This window comes from Cyprinodon tularosa, unplaced genomic scaffold, assembly GCF_016077235.1.
Source record: "Cyprinodon tularosa strain WSP-4 unplaced genomic scaffold, ASM1607723v1 ctg1047, whole genome shotgun sequence".
Taxonomy (NCBI): Eukaryota; Metazoa; Chordata; class Actinopteri; order Cyprinodontiformes; family Cyprinodontidae; genus Cyprinodon; species Cyprinodon tularosa.
Window position 1 is genome coordinate 353782 of NW_024037835.1, and position 21437 is coordinate 375218.

General features: G+C 38.8%; 1 protein-coding gene across 1 annotated transcript; it reads right to left on the minus strand.

Annotated features, from left to right (window-relative positions):
• Positions 1-18646: 18646 nt before the first annotated feature.
• Positions 18647-20196, minus strand: LOC119782545 (galactose-specific lectin nattectin-like). The gene is made up of 7 exons (XM_038283557.1): positions 20148-20196; positions 19964-20057; positions 19848-19877; positions 19636-19745; positions 19390-19524; positions 19194-19305; positions 18647-18943 (listed from the first exon to the last, which is right to left on the minus strand). Exons 2-7 carry the CDS (start codon positions 20022-20024, stop codon positions 18876-18878), a joined length of 516 nt encoding a protein of 171 aa, XP_038139485.1. The 5' UTR covers positions 20025-20057; positions 20148-20196; the 3' UTR covers positions 18647-18875.
• Positions 20197-21437: the final 1241 nt, after the last annotated feature.

Below are 21437 nucleotides of genomic sequence, written 5' to 3' on the forward strand. Positions count from 1 at the left end.
AAGCATCTTACTTAGAATGTGTGCAGGACAATAGTCCTGAGTGCTTGTTAAATGCAGGTTAAGTAAATCAGGCACTGCATGAAAAGTGGGATTTTCGTCAATATGCGGCACTGTAGATTGTCGTGGAAGTTCAGGTTAACGGCAGTTTACGGTAATTTGCAGGCTTCGCCGAAAACTCCCATAAATTGTCAGAAATTGACGTGGGCTTTCTTAGGCAGTGTTCCCCCATGCCTCCCCCCCCATGGAATTCTAGGGGAGGCTTTAACATGTAAATGAGAATGCTGTGTGCTATACAAATGCAAATCAGGGTTGCAGGGGGAGTTTTACCCCAAGTGACATTTTTTCTAAAAGGTAAGAAAATCTCTGATACAAAGAGATCAGGCTCAGTATAGACTCTTACATTTTAGCTTGAATTGATTGATTTAATTAAAGTATAGAGACCAAAACATATCTTTAGCTGACAGAGCAATACATTTAGAGCAGTAATTTTTTTTTTAAATTAGCTTTTAAGATAAAAAATAAAATGCTGTATGTCAATATGCTTAATTCACAATTACTTAAGTGGAAAAGTTTCAAGAAATGAGTCTGAGATGATTCACTTTATAACATGGCGTATTAGCCTGCTGGAAGTAGCCATCAGAAGATTAGTACACTGTGGTCATAAGGACATAAGGTCAGCAACAATGCTGAGGTAGGCTGCCTCATTTATTTGATGCTAAATTGGTATTAAGTGGCCCAAAGTGTGGCAATAAATATCAAACAAATAGATGGTACAAATAGATCAGGCTCAATATGACCTAATTATAGACTCTTACATTTTAGCTTGAATTGATTTATTTAATTAAAGTACGCTAGATTACTGTGTATGCCATTAGCAATGGCAAATGTTATGTAAAAAGATACACAAAATAATTAATTTCAAAAATGTGTTTTAATCAGAATCAGTTGGTAAAATGTGAATCAAAATCAGCAATGTAAAATATGCATTCCTTCCACAGTGCTCCTTGGGTTTTTTAAAGCTTGGGAAATCTTTTTGTTTCCAAATCCAGGTTTAAACTTCTCCACAACAGTATCTCGGACCTGTCTGATGTGTTCCTTGTTCTTCATGATGCTCTCTGCACTTTAAACAGACCTCTGAGGCGATCACAGAGCAGCTGCATTTATCGGGAGACTTGATTACACACAGGGGGATTCTATTTAGTATCATTTAAGTCGACATTGGATCATTCAGAGATCCTCACTGAACTTCTGGGGAGAGTTTGCTGCACTGAAAGTAAAAGGGGCCGATTCATTTTGCACACCCCACTCTTCAGTTTTTTATTTGTTAAAAAAGTTAAAAATATCCAATATATTTAATTACACTTCGTGATTGGGTAAAACTAGTTGTTGATTCTGCAAAAAGTTAAATGACCATAAACTCAATGTAAACCCCTAGCTATTATTATTTTATCTTTATTTTATTTATTTGTTTATTTATTTATATGTTTGTTTCCCTTGTTTTATTTTTATTTATTTTTTACATTCTATGTCTCATTTTTTTTTTAAAGTTATAATGTCACCAACTGCTGTGTATCTTTGTTTGATGTTTGAATTACTCTGTATTGTTACACGGAATTGCCAATAAAGCAAAAAAAAAAAAAAAAAAAAAAAAACATGATAGGCGCAGCTGTTCTCGCGAGTCCTTCCGTGTAACAAGGACCTCGTATGTGATTGGAGGAGCTATACTCAGAAGAACTTTATCTCCAGTTCCTTTATCTGGATTTTGCTGGTACGTGATCAATGGCTGGACGACGTGTCGCGTTCAACTCTCCTTCAACTCCTCTTGGACGCGATGGCGACTCTGCAGTCGAACAACTGTGCGGGAGAGACAAACTCAAAGAATAGAAGCTAGCGGTAAATACATGTTCGATTACTGCCTGCTAAGCTAAAAGCAGCCTAGCCTAAAGCTACGGCTAATAGCAGCCTAGCCTAAAGCTACGGCTAATAGTAGCCTTGCAAGAACAAGCTTTATTAAAGTGTATTTTTTGTGATTCACAGGAAGCAGTATACCGTCTTCACAACTCGGAGACAAGTTGCAGGCACTATGAACCGGAGCAAGAGTAAGAGTTAAAGAATATGCTTTCATTCTGTGGTAAAAGGAAATAGATACGGATAGATACCGATCATAACTGTACATTTTGTTTTCACAGACTAATCTCGCCTCATAATGAAGCGGTGACCTCCTATTATTCATACCACTCTCATTTAATTGTTTTCCAGCTGCCTGTAAGACGTATTATGAGACGGTACGCTGGAGCTTCAGATAGACGCAGCCTGAGAACACGTGCGCGGAAGCTGCCAAGCATTCAGAAAAGAAAGAGAGTAAGACTTTATTTGGTGACTATTTTTCAGTTGCATTGATAGATGTGTTGTGTCCATACGCAGTGCATCCCATCGCATAGTGCTGATTCATTGTTTTTTTTTTTTTTTACAGCTGCTGGAATCGAGGCAGAGTGTGCTAGCTCATGAGGAAGTGGAACTCTGGAAGTCCGCCACCGTCGACCTCATGTCTGACGAACAAAATGGCGTCGTTGGCGGATGGATTGTACGGCCGCCGTCATTTCGTAGGCCGGATCTCTCTGAACTCTGTGTTAAGCTGCAGTCCCGGTTAGAAGCAATGCCAAAGTACAGGGCCACGCACAGTAGGCGTCTGCACTTTGGACCTGCCTCGGAGGGAATGCTGCCAGTTACCTCCAACCCCGAGGAGGCAAACGGACAGTTCACGGAGTTGTAATTTTTGGATACGCATGTGTGGGCAGATCCTCGCGTTGTATATAGTTGTGTTTGTTTTAATAAAGCTCTTTCTTTGCATAAACAGCTTCCTGGCAAACGTTCATTTCCTGTATAAATTCATTCATGTCCTTGATGGTAGCCTAATAATTGTGTAGGAGTCAAGGATAACATAACTACACAGCATATGAATAAATAAATATATGAATGAATAAATATATGAATATATATATATATTAGTGCTGTCAATCGATTAAATTTTTTAATCGCGATTAATCGCATCAATGCCTGAGTTAACTCGCGATTAATCGCATTTTAATCGCACATTTTTTTCCTGATTGAAAATCATTTAAATACTCTCGATGACATACAAAAAAATACATACAGGCTAGGTTTGTGCCAATGTTCTTTTTTTAAAATGAAAACAGGTCACAGATACTGATTTATGCCATAGAAACATATGGCAAGAAGATGGGGAGGCATGTAGCAAAAAATAACAAATATGTAGCCAAAAAAAAAGGCCCTGAAAACAGGCTGATGTAAAAGACAGTCTTTACAGTTAATACAGTCTTTTGAACAAAGACAAGCATTTTACCCTACTGCTATAAAATTTAGTAGAGTTAACATTAGATGTTAATTAACCAAGGTAATAATGAACAATTTTCAATCAATACATCAAAATCAATAGACCGACATCACTAGATGAAGGTAGTCTATGCTCTAGAAAGTTACTTTTCAGCCTCTTAACAAAAATGAGAACACACACACACCCACCCACACACACACACACACACACACACACGATACCGACCTGTGGCGTACACAGACGGCAAGAGTGCTGCTACGAGATTCCATTTCACCTCAGTAATCAGTTTTCTCAGCGTATTTCAGGTTGCTACTAGTTACCAGACACTCAACTTGTTTGTTGGTGGTGGGGCTTAAAGAAAAGGCACTAGCGCTACCCAGTGTATGAGCGTCTTTTTCCCTTGAGGAGCTCCGCTCTTGAAGCCTATGAGAAATGCATACACTGGGGGAAAATAGCCCCGCCTTCCCGCAGGCTGCAGCGGGATGTACTTGGAAAATTGTACCATAAAACCACATAGCGTTAATCTCACGTTAAAAAAATTATCGCCGTTAAAATGGCCTCGCGTTAACGCGTTAATAACACAATAATTTTGACAGCACTAATATATATATTTACATATATATTTATGTAAATATATATATATATATATATATATATATATATATTTACATATATATTTATGTAAATATATATATATATATATATATATATATATATATATATATATATATATATATATATATATATATATATATATGCCAACCAATCACGAGCGATTTTACTTGTTTAAAAAGAAGTGGTTCCGTCCAATACTCAGTAAGAAAATTAAAGCCTGGCCTGGCCACTTGTGGTTTTGCTGCCAATCATGAGCGATTTTACTTGTTTGAGAATAGTGGTTTCAGCCAATACTGAGTAGGTTATTCAAGCCAGACCTGGCCAGCCGCGCGGGTTCGCTGCACATATGCTAATTAGGGCCATTAGTGCAGCTGATCGCTCTCCACGTACGTCAGAGTCCATTCCCGACAATTTGTGGCACTGACAAACGGTGACAAGCGCAGGTTGCAAATTGTCGGAAACTGACGAAAATCAGGGAGATCTGCGGGAGTTTACGGGGATGAAAATCTCACTTTTCATGCAGTGAGGACTCCAACGACAGATTGCTATTGTGCAAGCCAACAGAATTAAGACTCCTACATAGGTGTACAATTTTGATCCCATTAAAGCAGTGTTCTCCAACCCTGGTCCTCAAGATCAAAATCTGTACTGTCCTACAGATTTTAGATGCATCCCTGCTTCAACACAGCTGAATCAAATTATTGATTACCTTTTCAAGCCATTCATTTGGTTCAGCTGTGTTGAAGCAGGGATGCATCTAAAATCTGTAGGACAGTAGATCTTGAGGACCAGGGTTGGAGACCACTGCATTAAAGCCTATTTGGCAATGGGTTAGATGTTCTATAGAAAGGCTTGAGAGTTACTGATCCCTTATGAACTATGAATTAAAGGAGAAAAAAAAAGTTTAAAATTCATTAACAGGTTTGTTTGCATAAGCAAGAGAAGGTAAAGCAAAGCATTAGATACTTAAATATAAATGCTTTATACCAGGGGTGAATACTAAAACTGATTGGCTATCAGTAGAGACATTTTGTAGAACAGCTATAAATACATGCATTCAAATATCCTGGTTCCTCTATATTATTTTGCTAGCTCAACTCCAGTTGGCAGAAAGGTTGTTTCACCAAAACAGTTAAGGTGGCAGCATGTCACAAAGTGAGATTTTAATAATTCATGCAGCCGGTTCTCTTTAAAACATATGCTTTTAGTGCTAACAAAAACAACAACATATTAATATAAATTTTATTTATAGCTTTATTAACGTTAGTATAGTTTAAGCAGGATAATGAATGAACTTTGCAGATGGTTGTTGCCTTCTGGTCCCTTACATCTGTCAATGCACAACTATTGGACGACTATTACCCGTTAACTAAATTATTTTACACTTGTAAAAGGTTTGTGTAACCAGGATACATTTTCCATATTAGAATCAGTTTATTTTTCTTTTCCATTTTGTTAAACTTAGTTTTATTTATTTTATTTAAAGATTTAATTAAAAATCCTCCTTTTCTTAATTTATCCTATACAAACTAAGTGAGAAAAACATTGTTCTCGCGTGGTTTTGAAGTCATATGACCGCTTCACATCAGGTCCCAAATTAACAGCTGATGCATATATGGCTGCTTATGGGCACCTTAGGTAGGAGACGCTGTCGGACTCTGGTATGCAGGTAGGCTTCTGGTCTGTTTCCAAAGTGGTTATGAAATGTCTATTGTGCATCCTTCAATCGTATGAATCTGTTAACTTGCAGATGTGTGAGCATTCCACCGAACCTTGTAAAGATCACGGTTTGTAAAGAGGGAACTGGTGAGTGTTATATTAGGGAGCTAGCATGCTAGCGCTAGTCTTTCCGGCTTGTTAAGTTGATTACACTCCGGTCTATTTTTCATTCAGACTGAATTTTTTACCGGTATGAAACACTAATGTTGTGTAAAAGAATTTAATTTACACAAGTTGCATAATTATGTAAACTTATTTAATTATAAGAATCTACATGTACACGTGTTAGGTTCAAAAATGTAGGTTTGTAAAAGAAGGACTGAGTACACACAGAAAGGGATTTTCAACAACAGCTTCTGCAGACGGGGAAAGAGCCAAACCCAACACTCCAACTCTCTCTTTCCCTCGGACCTCCTCTGCAGAGCGTTTTTATTAACAGAACATAACACATGGTTACAAAACAGAGTATTGTAACCATAACCCTATCCCTATCAGTTCATAAGACAGGATGCTCCACTGACTGAATCACAAGACAGAGAGAGTGGTCCTCCCAACTGAATCACAAGATAGAGCAGTCTTCTGATTGAATCATAAGACATTTTATAATCATCATTGAATAAACCTAACATTTCCCTCCTGCTGTGCATATAAACATCAGCACATAGCACTTCTAAAAAGATTTTTACTACACACATCATAAATGCATTGCAGATAGGGAATTCAGTAATCAAAGATTAATATGCAAAAAACAAAAATATGAAAAGGATTAAAATGTAAAATTTAAACAAAAATGTAAGATTTTTCAAGAATGTAAAAAGCTTAAAAAATCTGTCCCTTGAGCAGGCAAAACCTCTTCAATCGAGGGAAAATTCCTACCAGACCCTTCCCTTGGATGCCATCATTATCCCTGTAACAGATTACACAGTTTCAACATCATCAGTATCCTCACCAGCATCTTGGCAGAGTTGAACATAAGTTACAGCTGAATACTGGATTAGAGTGTATCCTATCATTTTCTGAATCATTGACTGTAGGCATGGTATTAAGCAACAAATAAAAAGGGAAAATATGAAGAACAATCCTACAAACGGTAAAGCTATCTTCATCAGCACCTGCCACCATGATCTCATGGTGAACCAACTTGTCCATGGTGCTGGACTTGCACCGGAGGTCTGATGGTCAACATACTTCATTAAATCTTTCAACTCATCCAGAGACAGTCTTAATGGTGGAAGTAGGCATATGAGTACAAACATAACAGTCTGTTTTATTCAAACCTTCAGCAACGCACTTGGAATGCTGCCACCACATATTGGCGCTGTAGGGATGACTTGCTGTGGATCCATCAAAAACCATTCTGGTTTTCCTTTGTTTCAGGCGGTCAGTTTGAGTCCCTTAGAACACCAGTCAAATGGTCACCATCAGGCAGCAGAGCCACTTTAGTTTTCCCATTTTCACCAGTTCCTCCAAGGAAGCGCCCATTAACCAGGACTCTAAAAGACTGGGTTAGGTTGGTTCCTTCACCAGCATTGAGACGAAAAGCTCTAAATTGCTTAACCCCTTTGTAGCTGGGCTTCACCACAGATCCCTACCTTAGTCGTGGGGTCCCTGTTAAGGTAACTGGGCTCCTCGCTGAGGAAAATCTTAAATCAGCTTACAATGATTTTGGTGGATGCAAGTGTCTCTCTCCTGGGTCTCACAGAGGTTGGAGTTGCTAGTTGCACAATGTAGGGTCCTTCCCACCTTGAAGCTGCCCAATTTTCCCTCTTGATGATTTTAATCAACACTCGGTCTCCAGGCTTCAGGCCTTCCTTTGGGGAAACAAAAGGAGCATTGGGCAGATTACATGTTCTTCGTAACATGTGAGACATGCTCTGCAAACATTTTTAAAGTAAACCTATACTCATTATCCCTCCTGTTGAGACATGGTAAAGGCCATGGCTCAAAATAGCTACTGCTTTCAATCAGAATCACAAATACTTTAATAATCCCAGAGGGAAATTACTTTTGTTACATGCTACAGTTACAGTTTTATATACTGCCTGGCCAAAAAAAAAGTCGCTACCAAAAAAAGGTCATTCACTCTAATACTTTGTTGGACCGCCTTTAGCTTTGATTATGGCCCGCATTCGCTGTGGCATTGTTTTGATAAGCTTCTGCAATGTCATAAGATTTATTTCCATCCAGTGTTGCATTAATTTTTCACTAAGATCTTGCATTGATGATGGTAGAGTCTGACCGTCATTGCGCCAGTTGGGGTTAAATAACTTGCTGCCAGCTGAAAGATAATCGCCCATGCAGTAATTATCCAATAGGAGGCTTGTACCATTTGCTTAGTTGAATCCAGGTGGCGACTTTTTTTTTGGCCAGGCAGTGTATATATATATATATATATATATACACACATCCAACTACACAATATAATAAGGATAAAAAATAAGAATATGGGGGAGGTACTGTTTTTATGGATCCCCTTTGACCCTGTAGAGTAGGACACTACAGGTATGAGCTTATCACCATGAGACTGTAACAACACAGAGGACATATAACTTGCTTTACCGTCAACTGTTTGGATGAACGGTTTTTGATAATTTTGTAGAGCCAAAACAGTTGCTGAAAAAAGTTCTGCTTTTAGCTTTGTGAATTGCTGTTCTGCTTCTGGGGTCCATTAGATTGTCTCTGACATAGCTACTAGTGTGTCATAAAAAAGCTTAAGAGAAGCTGAGTTTTTTTTTCCATAATGTGGAATCCAAGCTCTGCAGTAATTGCACAATTCTAAAAAGACATTTGTTCTTTAGTTACTGGCTTACGCTCTCTCAATTACAGTTTTTCACTCTTGTATCTTTTTATCTTCTTCTGAAATAACATGGCCCAAGCAACAGACTTGTTTCTGCACCCACAAAAAAAGTTTTAACTGGTTTTATACTTTCCTATGCTTCACATTTTAGCAGATATTGTTTTATCTTTGGCCTGTATTGCGATTTAGGAACTATTTTAACTGGATCTACAGTTGTCAACAGTCCTACATCAATTTTTCCTGTAGACCACAAAGCATTTGGAATATCTTTGAAATAATTTTCCTCAGATTGTGATATCAAAGAATGCTGAATCATTTTAACACATGCTAAAAATTTAACCTGGGGTTTTACATCGAACAGAATTTTATAAGGCTGTTTCCATAGTTAGAACAGATAGACATGGAGAAGTGACGATAAGCATGTTGCATAAAACAAAGAAGGATTTAGTTGCAATACCATTACATCTATTATTCGTACAGCCTTAATTCCCCCCAGTGTGGGGAAAATTGCAATGCCTAATTTTTCCATCAAGTCTCGCCCTAACAGATTAATGGGGTGAGTTGGTGATATTACTACAGAAGCATGCAACCTTGCAACCTTTTTCCTGTTTGAAGGTCTTCTATTCCTATTGCCCTTGGCATCCATTCCTAGGATGTTTGACCATTTGCTGATTTTACAAAAATTAGCATTTTAGATGATTTTAGCATTTACATTATCTTTAATACAAGTATTACAGGCTCCTGAATCGCATACAAGTCTAACTGCCTGTCCATTAATTGCTAGTACTATTCATGTTTTTTCTTTTAATACATTTAATATCTCCCATGCTCCATACACATCTACTATTTTAATGGCTCCTGATTTGCTCGAGCACCTAGTCACACCTCAGATGAAGAACTGCCCTGTGGACTCTTCCCCTGATCTGCGGATCAGCTGATTGTATCTGTTTGGAGCACACCCTAAACCAATGGTTGGATGACCCAAAATTCCAGCATTCCTGGTCTACTTTTACTGGTCTGGGCTGAAAGCCCCCTCAGCCCCTAGGACCGCCCCTGCCTCCTTGATGCCTTTTGACATTTCACATGCTTTTGTTAGTGCAACAATCTCTGTAGCTTGCACCGAATATGATGATTTTAAGGCAGCCTTGTAAATGTTTTTTTTTCATCTACAATTGCAAAACCAACTAAGTTCTTTTCGGAAGCTGACCCATCCACATACAAATATTTATAACCCTCCTGTGGTTCATCTTTTCTCCTGGGTGGTTAGATCCAGGGAGCAAAATGTTTTTGGGAATGAGCCTGAATGTACAACATGTGTGTCAGCTGTTTTTAGTTCTGGTGTAACTTCCCCTTGTAGCATAAAATCTGTACATCTTTTCACTCCCATCCCTTTGTCTGTAGGCACCAGCGCTAATTGCAATTTCGTTAACAAATCTCTGCCTAATAAATTAACTAGACACTCTGGGCTTGACGCAAAATCAGCTTCCACTTTGAATCCCTCTTCATCAGTAACCAATTGTTTTTCAGAAATGCGCTGAACCACCATTCTTCCATCAGCAGAGACTACTGTGATCCATTTTGGTCCCGCTTTAACCTGAGGTAATTTATCCCTCATGACAGATTTATCAGCTCCGGTGTCACACAAAAATTTCCCTTTTACTCCTTGTATGTTTAATTGCCAGTGTGGTTTTTCTAATGTGTTTAAAAAAGAAAAGAAAATTTGCTGTAGGTCCAGGACCTCCACTGGGTCCACAATTAACTGCACTTTTTGCTGGTGCACATGACTCCTAGCGTCAGTGCTGGTCATAATATTGGCGACGGGAAGGGTCACTCTGTGGGGGTCTGGACATTCTCGAGCAAAGTGGCCCTCCTTATCACAATTGTAGCACCTATTGTGCTTTCTACGTGGCCTCTTGTTTCCCCCTGTGACCACCGGCCCCTCACTTGAGCCCAATTATGGCCCAAACTACACTTTGTCTATGTTTAGTTTGCACAATCCACTTATTTAACCCCTTTAATTCCTTTCTTCTTGTAGCTTGCATGACAGGAGTAATTTTCTGTCTGGTTATTTATTTGTAATTTTTTGTTTCCGAACATAATATTGTTGGAGACCATGCAGGCGCATTAGGAAGGCTGTCAGCTGAAGTCCGCGCTGCAGTCGCTGCTCCATTGAACACCCCCCCACTCCCCCACCCCTGGAGATTCAAGCTGTCTTCCTCTACAAGGGGTTTCATTATCTTCTGGACGCACAAACAACTTAAAAGACCCACAAACATAACTTTAAAGACAGAAGCACACAAAATTAAAAGACGGACAAACACAACATTAGATCTATTTATTTAATTTTTCATAATAACATTGTATCTACTTTGCGAATGCATTATATCAACACCTTACCATTTGGAGCTCATTTATTTATTTATTTATCTATTTATTTATTCATTTATTTATTTATCTATCCATTTTTGCACTAGTGCTTGTTTCTAGCCGGCACACGTTTCTCCATTGATCTACCTTACACACACCATCTATTTCATACTTTTCCTTCCACTTCTACAAGTATTTTAAATTACTCGGATCAATCTGACACAAACTTTTCATCCCCTTTATGATCTTCTCTTTACTCTTTCGTGAACCCATCCTTTTTAATTTATTTTACCTCGCTGGTACTCTTTAGTTATTTTATCCTTAAGTTCTATCATTTTATTATTTTGGAATAGAGGGGTCCCTCAAACCCAAATTTTTTTTTATCCATATATTCAAGTGTTTATCTTTTGTTGGATCCTGCGCTTCTACAAACTTCTGATCGTAGATTTTAAATTATCTCCAAATATACTTTGACCTTTACCCATTTTAAAGAATTTAGTCCAGTACAAACACCTAGGGTATTCTATGCACTGGATGTTTATTCAGCAGCACAGTACCCAAAAACTGTTGTGGTAATTTCAATTCAATTCAGTTTATTTATATAGTGCCAAATTCACAACAAATGTCATCTCAAGGCACTTTACAGTTCAACCAGATCATACAGTCAAATTGATACAAAGTTTTCTATCTAAGGAAAACCAGTTGATTGCATTGACGCATTGACTCAAATACAATCCCTCACACTAAGCATGCTTGTAGCGACAGTGGAGAGGAAAAACTCCCTTTTAACAGGAAGAAACCTCTAGCAGAACCAGGCTCAGTGTGAGCGGCCATCTGCCGAGGCCGACTGGGGTTCAAGGAGACAGAAGCAGAGACACAAAAAGCAGCTGTAAAAGGCGGCCCCGTCCAGGAAACACACAGCCAGGCAGACGAGCTCCGAGCCAGCTCCCATGCCAGAGTACGAAGAGAGCACATCCACTCAGTCACAGTCAGAGAAACAGGACCACACTGGAAAACAGGCCGATCTCCAACATCTATAAACAAGGGTGTTGATGGAAGCAGCACAGCTGATGTTTCTTTCCAGGATGACGTCACAGCCAAACAGGAACAGACGAGGCAAAGCTACTCTGAGGAAAAGCAGAGAGAGCAGAACGTTAGAGATTGAACTAACAGATTCTGCAAAATAGGAGAACAGAGAGAGAATGAAGCAGAATGATGAAATGGGGGTCCCTATGTCCTCCAGAAGTCTAAGCCTATAGCAGCATAACTATAGAGATAGCTCAGGATAACCTGAGCCACCCTAACTATAAGCTTTATCAAAAAGGAAAGTTTTAAGCCTAGCCTTAAAAGTAGACAGGGTGTCTGCCTCACGGACTAAAACTGGTAGTTGGTTCCACAGGAGAGGAGCCTGATAACTAAAAGATCTGCCTCCCATTCTATTTTTAGAAATTCTAGGAACCACTAGTAAACCTGCAGATTGAGAGTGAAGTGCTCTGTTAGGAACATAAGGAACAATCAGATCTCGGATATAAGATGGAGCTTGGCCATTTAAGGCTTTATATGTGAGAAGGAGGATTTTAAATTCTATTCTGGATTTAGCAGGAAGCCAATGAAGAGAAGCCAGGATAGGAGAGATATGATCTCTCTTTTTGATTTTCATCAGAACTCTGGCTGCAGCATTTTGGATCAGCTGAAGGCTTTTAACTACAGTTTGTGGACTTCCCGATAGTAAAGAATTACAATAGTCCAGCCTTGTAGTAACAAATGCATGGACTAATTTCTCAGCATCACCCCTGGACAGGAGATTTCTAATTTTTGCAATGTTCCTCAGATGAAAGAAGGAAATTCTAGAAACCTCTTTGATATGGGATTTAAATGACAGGTCCTGATCAAAAATAACACCAAGATTTTTTACTTCATTATCTGAAACCAGTTTAATCCGATCCAAATGAAGTGACTGGCTAATCACCTTCTTTTTCAGAGACTCTGGTCCAAAGACTATAATTTCTGTTTTGTCTGCATTCAGAAGCAGAAAGTTAAGAGTCATCCAGGTTTTTATGTCTTCAAGACATGCCTGTAATCTATGTAATGGGTTAGCTTAATCTGGATTTATAGACAGATGTAGCTGGGTATCATCAGCATAACAGTGAAAATTAATCCCATGCTGTCTAATAACTCTACCAATTGGGAGCATGTATAAAGTAAAGAGAATTGGTCCTAGCACTGATCCCTGTGGTACTCCACAGGTAACCTTTGAGCATGTTGAAGATCTATCATTAACATGAACAAACTGAATTCGATCAGATAGATAAGATTTAAACCAGTCTAGTGCTGTTCCTTTAATTCCAAAAAAATATTCAAGTCTTTCTAAAGAATATTATGGTCAAATGTATCAAATGCAGCACTAAGATCCAACAGGACGAGCACAGATACAAGTCCATTATCTGAGGCCATGAGAATATCATTAGTGACTTTCACCAGAGCTGTTTCAGTGGTATGATGAGCTCTAAAGCCAGACTGAAACTCTTCAAAAAGTTCATTATGGTGTAAGTGATCGCAAACTTGTTTGGCAACTACTCTCTCAAGAATTTTGGATAAGAAAGGAAGATTGGATATAGGTCTATAATTAACCAAGTCATCTGGGTCAAGAGACGGTTTCTTAAGCAGAGGTTTAATTACAATTATTATAATTATTATTAATTATTTCTGCTTCTACCTTTTCAGGTGAGAAATTCTTGCCTCTGCATCCACAAGAGCAGTACTGCATTTACTCCTGCTGTTTTGGTATGAAACAACGGAAACTAAAGGTTCGATTGTTTCCTCACACACTTTCAGACAGTCACTCCTTTTTTAAGGCCTACTTTATTTTTTTTAACCAATACAGATGCAAAGCTCCTATTGTTATGTGTACACTTTGAGTCCCAGACTCAGCACGTGCAGGCCCTCGCACGCACTGGATACCCACTCCCAGATCTGTCAACAAAACTTGGTCTCATCAAACATCCCTGCTGTGGCAGCTGCAAACCTTACTATCTCGAGAACAACACAGAGTCCTAGACTCAAACGCACAGAATACCCAGATCCCATATCTGTCAACAAGACTTTGTCTCGTCAAATATTCTTGCGATTACAGCTGTAACTTAAATGGTCCCAGACCAACTTTTGATCAAAAGCTTTAGGCCTACCCTTTGCTGTGCAGATCAGTCCTCAGGGAGTCGTCACCAGGATGCCCAGGGCAGGGCTGGACCAACCTATTGACCCCGTCCGGTGAAGGGAGGACGGCTGTCGACAGATTCTTGGCCTTGGTCCCACACTGTCCTGGTCAATTGGATCTTGACTCATGGGTTTCGGCACCAAAAATGTTAGGTTAAAAAATGTAGGTTCGTAAAAGAAGGACTGAGGACAGACTGGACAGGACTGTGGACAGAAAGGAATTTTCAACAACAGTTTCTGCAGAAGGGGAAAGGGCCAAACCCAACTGTCCAATTCTCTCTCTCCCTCACACCTCCTCTGCAGAGCGTTTTTATTAACAGAACATAACACATGGTTACAAAACAGAGTATTGTTCTGACAGGACAATTGATCAGGTCATAAGACAGGATGCTCCACTGACTGAATCAGACAGAAGGGTCCTCTGATTGACTCATAAGACAGAGTGAAGCATCTCCTTTCTTCAATGTTTATATGTACATACATTAATTTTATAATCATTATTGATTGATTGCCTGGCTGTGTGTTTCCTGGACGGGGCTGCCTTTTACAGCTGCTTTTTGTGTCTCTGCTTCTGTCTCCTTGAACCCCAGTCGGCCTCGGCAGATGGCCGCTCACACTGAGCGTGGTTCTGCTGGAGCTTTCTTCCTATTAAAAGGGAGTTTTTCCTCTCCACTGTCGCTACAACCATGCTCAGTGTGAGGTATTGTATTTGAGTCAATGAGTCAATGCAATCTACTGGTTTTCCTAAGATAGAAAACTTTGTATCAATTTGACTGTATGATCTGGTTGAACTGTAAAGTGCCTTGAGATGACATGTGTTGTGAATTTGGCACTATGTAAATAAACTGAATTGAATTGAAGAAACCTAACAGCATGTTAACTGATTATTTATGCCTATTTACAAAGGCCAGGCGTGTTACAGATTTCAATCAAAGGAATTTGCTGCTGGGGATAAATCATGGATTGTCTGGTATCATGCTGACCAGACTGGTGAGCTAACCAATAAGCAGATCCTGAAATACTACACCTATCAAAGAAACCTCTTCTAATTGGTTGGAGACATCCAGCCTTAAAATCTTCACTCTAGACTGACCTGCTCCAGAAAGAATTGGATTATTTTTTCCCTTTCTTCACCAGCATGAACTGTTGAGTTCCTCGGATTAAGGAACCATTCTGGACTTCATCAACTGTTGATAACCTGTATATATTGTAAATATTAATACAATTCACTTATTTTGCACCATCTGGTTGTGTCTTGTGTTTTACAATTTGCCACTTCCTGTAGCAGACAAACCTAATTTAAGAATTATTTGAATTTACTCTAACTTGGATTATTTATTTAATAATACTAATATTTCTAAAATGTAATATAGGTTACATTTGCTTTTGACAGCCAGTTTGTCTCTCATAATGGACCCCTTGAATAATTAATGTCATTTAAAAAGGCTTCTTTTGGTTTTCTTCAAGCCATCAATCATTTCCTTTAACCAAGAAAGAATTTCACCCAGATCCAATCCAATCAACTTTATTTACATAATGATTCCATTGTGGATTTCAAAATTTGTCTAACTTGTTTTTTGCAGTATATGCAAGTGTTAGTGTGTTATTAAATACATTGAACTGAGAGACTATTATGTATTTTAATCTTTTTCAAAAATCATTTCACTTTCTGGAAAGAGATTAACATGGGAGTTTTTGTTTTCTCATTAACATGCAAACTAAAAAATTGATTGATTGAAAATCAATCGCATTATTGGACCAGCATGCAAAGCCTGTAATGTCTTTTTCTGTTCCTTTAACATCACTATTTTCACATGTTATTTGCCGGTGTGGAACTCCAGTTGGGTAAAGTGGGCGGGGTATATAAAGGGCCGCTGTGCTCATTTTGACATGTGTCAGCTGTGTATCACCACCGTGTGGCTCGCATGGGTTTTTGACCAACAGAAAAAAAAGGCAACGGTGGTGGTGGTAGGTGTTTCTATCTCTCTCTCTCTCTCTGCACCTCCGTTGATTACTGATTAAATCTAAGTGCAACTGTGATGATAGTTAACGCACCACGCTACCGTTCTCCTCGTCCTCATCACCAGTGTGTCTGTGCGTGCGGTTGGGTGGACTAAAAGGTAAGATTGCAATGCTCATTGTAAGTTCAGTTTGTTCCCATAGTTGCTCAGTGATTGATTAATTTTCTTAGGTCCATCTCATCTTTGGACCACTGCTGCTCTGTTCTCTTCTTTTTTTGGATGTTTTTATCGGACGCCCTTGTCTCTTTTCCCTGGATTCGGCGGCGTACCTGCTTTAAACTTGGACTGTTTCGACGCAGCGTTTGGGGTTTGGCCTCGGCGTACCCAGTATGCCACAGATCGTGGCGTGGCAGGAGGACCGCACCCAGCCTTGATGATTTTTTAAAATCTGTGTTTTCTACATCGATTAGTTTTTCTCTTTCTTAGTTTCTTTTTTTTTATCATTTTGCTTACAAATGTTTTGATTATTTCTAAACTTGATGATTTATTTCTGAAATATTGTTTGTTTATTTTGTTGTGTTTAACTGTTTTTCTGTTTGCAGTTGCTGAGGTCTGGCGTCGGTGTGGTGACGGTGTCTACCTCTTTTGTGTGCCGTGATTCCTTGATTTGGGTTATCTCACTGTGTCTGGTGTGTCAAAGGGTTTTTTTTTTTGGTTTGCTGTGTTTGGATGTCGTCCCCATAGCACTCCTTCGGCCGGCAACCTCAGCCACTGCAGTTTTCTTTTGTTTTTGGTTTTCATTTTTAAAGAACTGGCTTCTAAGAACTGAGAATTTTAGAAAGAATTTAATAAAAATTTTTCTACATTCTGAAATGCCGTCTCAGATGTTTTACCTTCTGCATAATTAAACCTGTGTGCCTTAAACCAAAGGGGTAATATTCCCCGGGGGAAATTCCCATGGTGGCATTGTTGAGCAACCTATTGAGAAGAAAAATTTCCAAAAACATCTTTCAATTCCACCTACTCTCGCCATATTTTTAATCAATATCTCAAGATATAGCTGTTTAATTGTTCTGTTGAAAAACACCGTCATGGTTTTTCCTGGGGTCCGTTAATTCAAGTGCAGGTAGCTTAACTGAGATGGAGTGTTATAAAAAAATTCTGGACAACAAAGCTTTGATTCGCCTTTGCAAAGGTAGAGGAGCATCAGCAGCACGCATCTGCGAACTGCAACTCTGACCCCCCCTGCATTACCGGCTCTTTTTATTATCTTCATAGGGGAACATCTTACAGTTTCACACAGACAGTCCCACAGAATGATCATACTCCCTACTTCCTATCTCCATGTATGGAGTTGCTTCCTACTTTTCTGCTTCTACCTTGTTAATCAGCTTTTTCTGCATGTGTGTGCGAACAAGGTCATTCTACCCTCTTATCTACAGATTTCATCCTCCCCTCTGTGAGCTATGGCCTAACACCTGGGAATAGTAAATTTGCTGCCCATCCTTAGATTATACATGGCATATACTTCTTCAATATGAACAATAAGGTCTAACGCATGTTAAAAAAGTATCTATAGTGAATGTTAAAAATCAGTAAATATAGCAAAAATCAGTGAATTAAACATCCATTATTTCACTCTGATATGTTACCCTCCTGAAAAGTTGAAGTTTTCAATGTCAACTTTAAACAAACCCATTGATGTCTGCTGATGACCAGGATATTAATCATAGAAGAAAACTTTAAGCGCTGTTTCTTTCAACATCATAGAATCATGGAATAAACAATCAACAGCCCCCATGGATATGTATTATTAATCATAGATCAAAAGTAATCACAATCAAAACTTCAGAGATCAAATATTGTCACACAAGACCACAGTTCCAGCATTCAACTACAATTTGGGTTTCATCTAATTAAAGGAAGGCTGTTTTAGTTGCCTATGCGCACATTATTTTAATTTACCTGAGACTAGGTAATCTAAGCCTATAAAACTAATCAGGCCAAATTCATCTACTCTCACTCCCACCTGGAGACCTCCTAAATGTGACCACTCACCATGGATAAACCATCCATCCCAATTTACCAATCATTCAGTCACAGCAGTGACGTCACAGGACAGGTCGGGCTGTTCTCCACCAGAAAACACTACCTTCTCTAAAAGGAAGTAACCCCAGGGAAGTCCCACTCTCGGCCAATCTGCGCAAGAAACCCCAACAGGATGCACCTGGTTCCGGTCCACCTCCTCACACACCTGCTGACGTTTACCTTGTTAACGGAGTGCTCTTAAGCTGCTGATTGCCACTACCTGATTGCCAGTTTTGGGTACTCTAGCCAAGCTGAGTTTTCGCTGAGTAAGACTGAGTTCTTATCTACCTGAGTTTTAACTTTACACCGGCACCAATATGTGGGAAAAATATTACTTTAAGTGTTGCAAAAAAGTAATAATAACATATTCCCAAGAAATGAGTCTTGTGGAAGTAAAATAAAAGAAGACTGGTAAGGCTAAAGTTTGGATTAATAGTTAAATGTGAAAAAAAACTAAATAATAACAAAATTTACAAATTCACTTAATATGACTAGATTAAGACAGATAACAGACCATATACATTATATTGTTTTCATGCTTTAAAAGTTCCTTTAATGCAAGGCTAAAGAAAAGAAAAAGGTTTTGCTCAAATAATCATTTATAAAACATTGACTCTGCTCAAATCTACCTTTTGTTTTATAAGTAATTATATGAAGTACATAGAAGAAGCTTTTAGAAAATAGGATTTCTTTGTGGCAGAATAACTGAAAGACAATAAAGCATCCTCCACCGGTTCTGGTTCAAGTCCTCTCGGACTGCTCAGACTTTTTTGGCACAGACAGATGGGTGACGATACCAACATCCTACGTCATCCCAGCACTTTGAAGCTGAGCACAAAAAAAAAAATCTGTTAATATAACAGAAACAGAATCCTGTTTATAAAGAACCATGATTGCAGGGAAGCTTGATATTCTACAACTGCTTTCCCAAACAAAAACATGAAACAATCAACAATACATGCCACTGTATTTAATCCAGTAAATGTAATAGTGTTCTAGCTTAAGTTTTACTAATATAGTTAACCCATTACTCCTTTAACAGCTAAAAAAGACACTTATGTGTGATATTTTCTTTTACCTGAAAAGTTAATCTGCACACAGTGCTGGTATCCTCGCCAATTGTTAGGCTCCCCTGGACACCAGTTTGTGTAGTGGAATTGGCTTCCATCGCTCCAAAGCCAAATGCTTAGCTGAGAGAAAAAACCCAGCACATTATAAACATCTTCCAATCATTTAAAAATACTTAACAAATAAACTAACTAGCAAAAAAATACCTTCTGTGCATTAGTGGCTCCAATCCATGCAAGGTTGGACCCATAACTTGCCGTTCTTATCACATGCTGAATCTGATGGTACTCCATTAGGTTATGAACTGATGCCAGGTGTCCCCCCATGGACATGCAGTGCCTCTGAAAACAAAAACAGAATGATGTACAGAAGTAGTAGCTGCATTCTGTTAATCAACAACCATGAGATAAGTGAGTAAAAGAGCATAAGAGCAAAATGTTATTGAAAATCACCTCAGCTGAAGCCCAATCCAAGGGCATGGAAACATAGTGGTAGCAGTTACCGTTGTACTCAGACCAGCCAGAAGGACAAGAAGCAGATCTCTGGACCAAGTCTATTGGTTCTAAAGACAAGCAAATGGAGATCCTTAGTTAAAAGCAATGTATTTCAGCATTAGAATAAACTTTATTCTTCATGATCCTATTACAAAACAACACTCACTGACCTTTATCAGCAGAGCCATCATTTGGAACAGCTGTGGGCATTTTAAACAACAGGAATTAGTGAGTTTGTTTGAGTCTTAGTAACTTTACAAACTCTGTATACTTGAGAAATGCTTACGATCAGCTCCGGCCCATGCCATCTCAAAGAAAACCAGGACACACAAAACCAACAACTTCATGATGGAAGTGATGAGATGATGCAGATATACAAGCTGAAATTAATGAAAAATAAGTTAGACATCTTATGAACATTTAAACTCACCAGTGAGTGAAATAGAAGAGCAGAGAGTCGATCAGCAAACCTGATTCAGAATGGTTTGTTTTCTTCGTCTGCCAGGACCACCTAGGGCTCAATGTGCCATCCCAGGCTTCTTATAGAGCTACCAACCTTTTCATTATCCACAAAATAAGGAAATGACTCAGAAACTAATTCTGTAGAATAAAATTACATGATCAGATCTGGTTTGTAACCTGTGCTAAAATTACCAAAGACCAACCCCCCACATTACCATTTATGCCTGTCATGGCTGTGAAAGTTGCACTTTTCTGTAGCTATTGATTGCAATTCTGAATTGTTTAAATTAGGTTTACCATTGATACACATTTAAAAAATATATTAGGGTGTTATTCTAATTTAGAAAAGAATGCAGCAAATTTACATACTCCCTACAATCCCTCACACATGTAGTCAAGTCAAGTCAGCTTTTATTGTCACTTTCTTGATATGCACAAGACATAAAAGGGAAATGAAATTACGTTTTTTCTCCATACCATGCCAGGACAAAACATATACAAGACTGACATTTACAGACTGACATTAAGTGCGGGACATGACAGGCAACAGTGATAGACTGGTAACAACAAGTGGTCAATAATAAATACAGAACAAAGAACATATGACATTTAACAATATTCAATATTGAACATTGAACATGTAAAAGAAGATAAGATAAAGATAGAGTATAGACATTACAATAAAAGCAATAAAAACAGCAGCAATAGTGTATTCCAGGCTGAGGTAGTGCAGGTAAGGTGCAGTCTCTGGTACAGCGTATGTGTGTGTGTGTGTGTGTGTGTGTGTGTGTGTGTGTGTGTGTGTGTGTGTGTGTGTGTGTGTGTGTGTGTGTGTGTGTGTGAGGGAGTGAATCTATCTGGGGAAAACTGTCAGGTGCCATCCTGGTGCTGGTCTTGGAAGAGAAAGTATCTTGGAGCAGTGATCCTTCTCCAACATGTAAAACAGTTCAATGTCCTTCAGGTTACCATCTGTTACCACAGCAGCCTTGAACCATAAGAGTCTTGTGTCCCAGGTGTATCCACACCCCCTGAAGGATAAGTCTTTATTTGTGTCATCAGCAGTATCACATAGACGTAGAAAGAAACAGAGCGTTAATGTGCAGGAAACATAATCTCATATGTTTTATCTCTAATAAACTATCGTATTAAGTGTGCAGTTCCATCTAATGTATTGATTGCAGCTGCAAGTGAAGTAAATTCAGGTGTTCTCATTTCTTTGTGCATGAAATGTATGGTTATCCATCCCCACAATATAGTATCCCTGTCATGATGGGTTTTGGATTCAAGCCCATATGCAG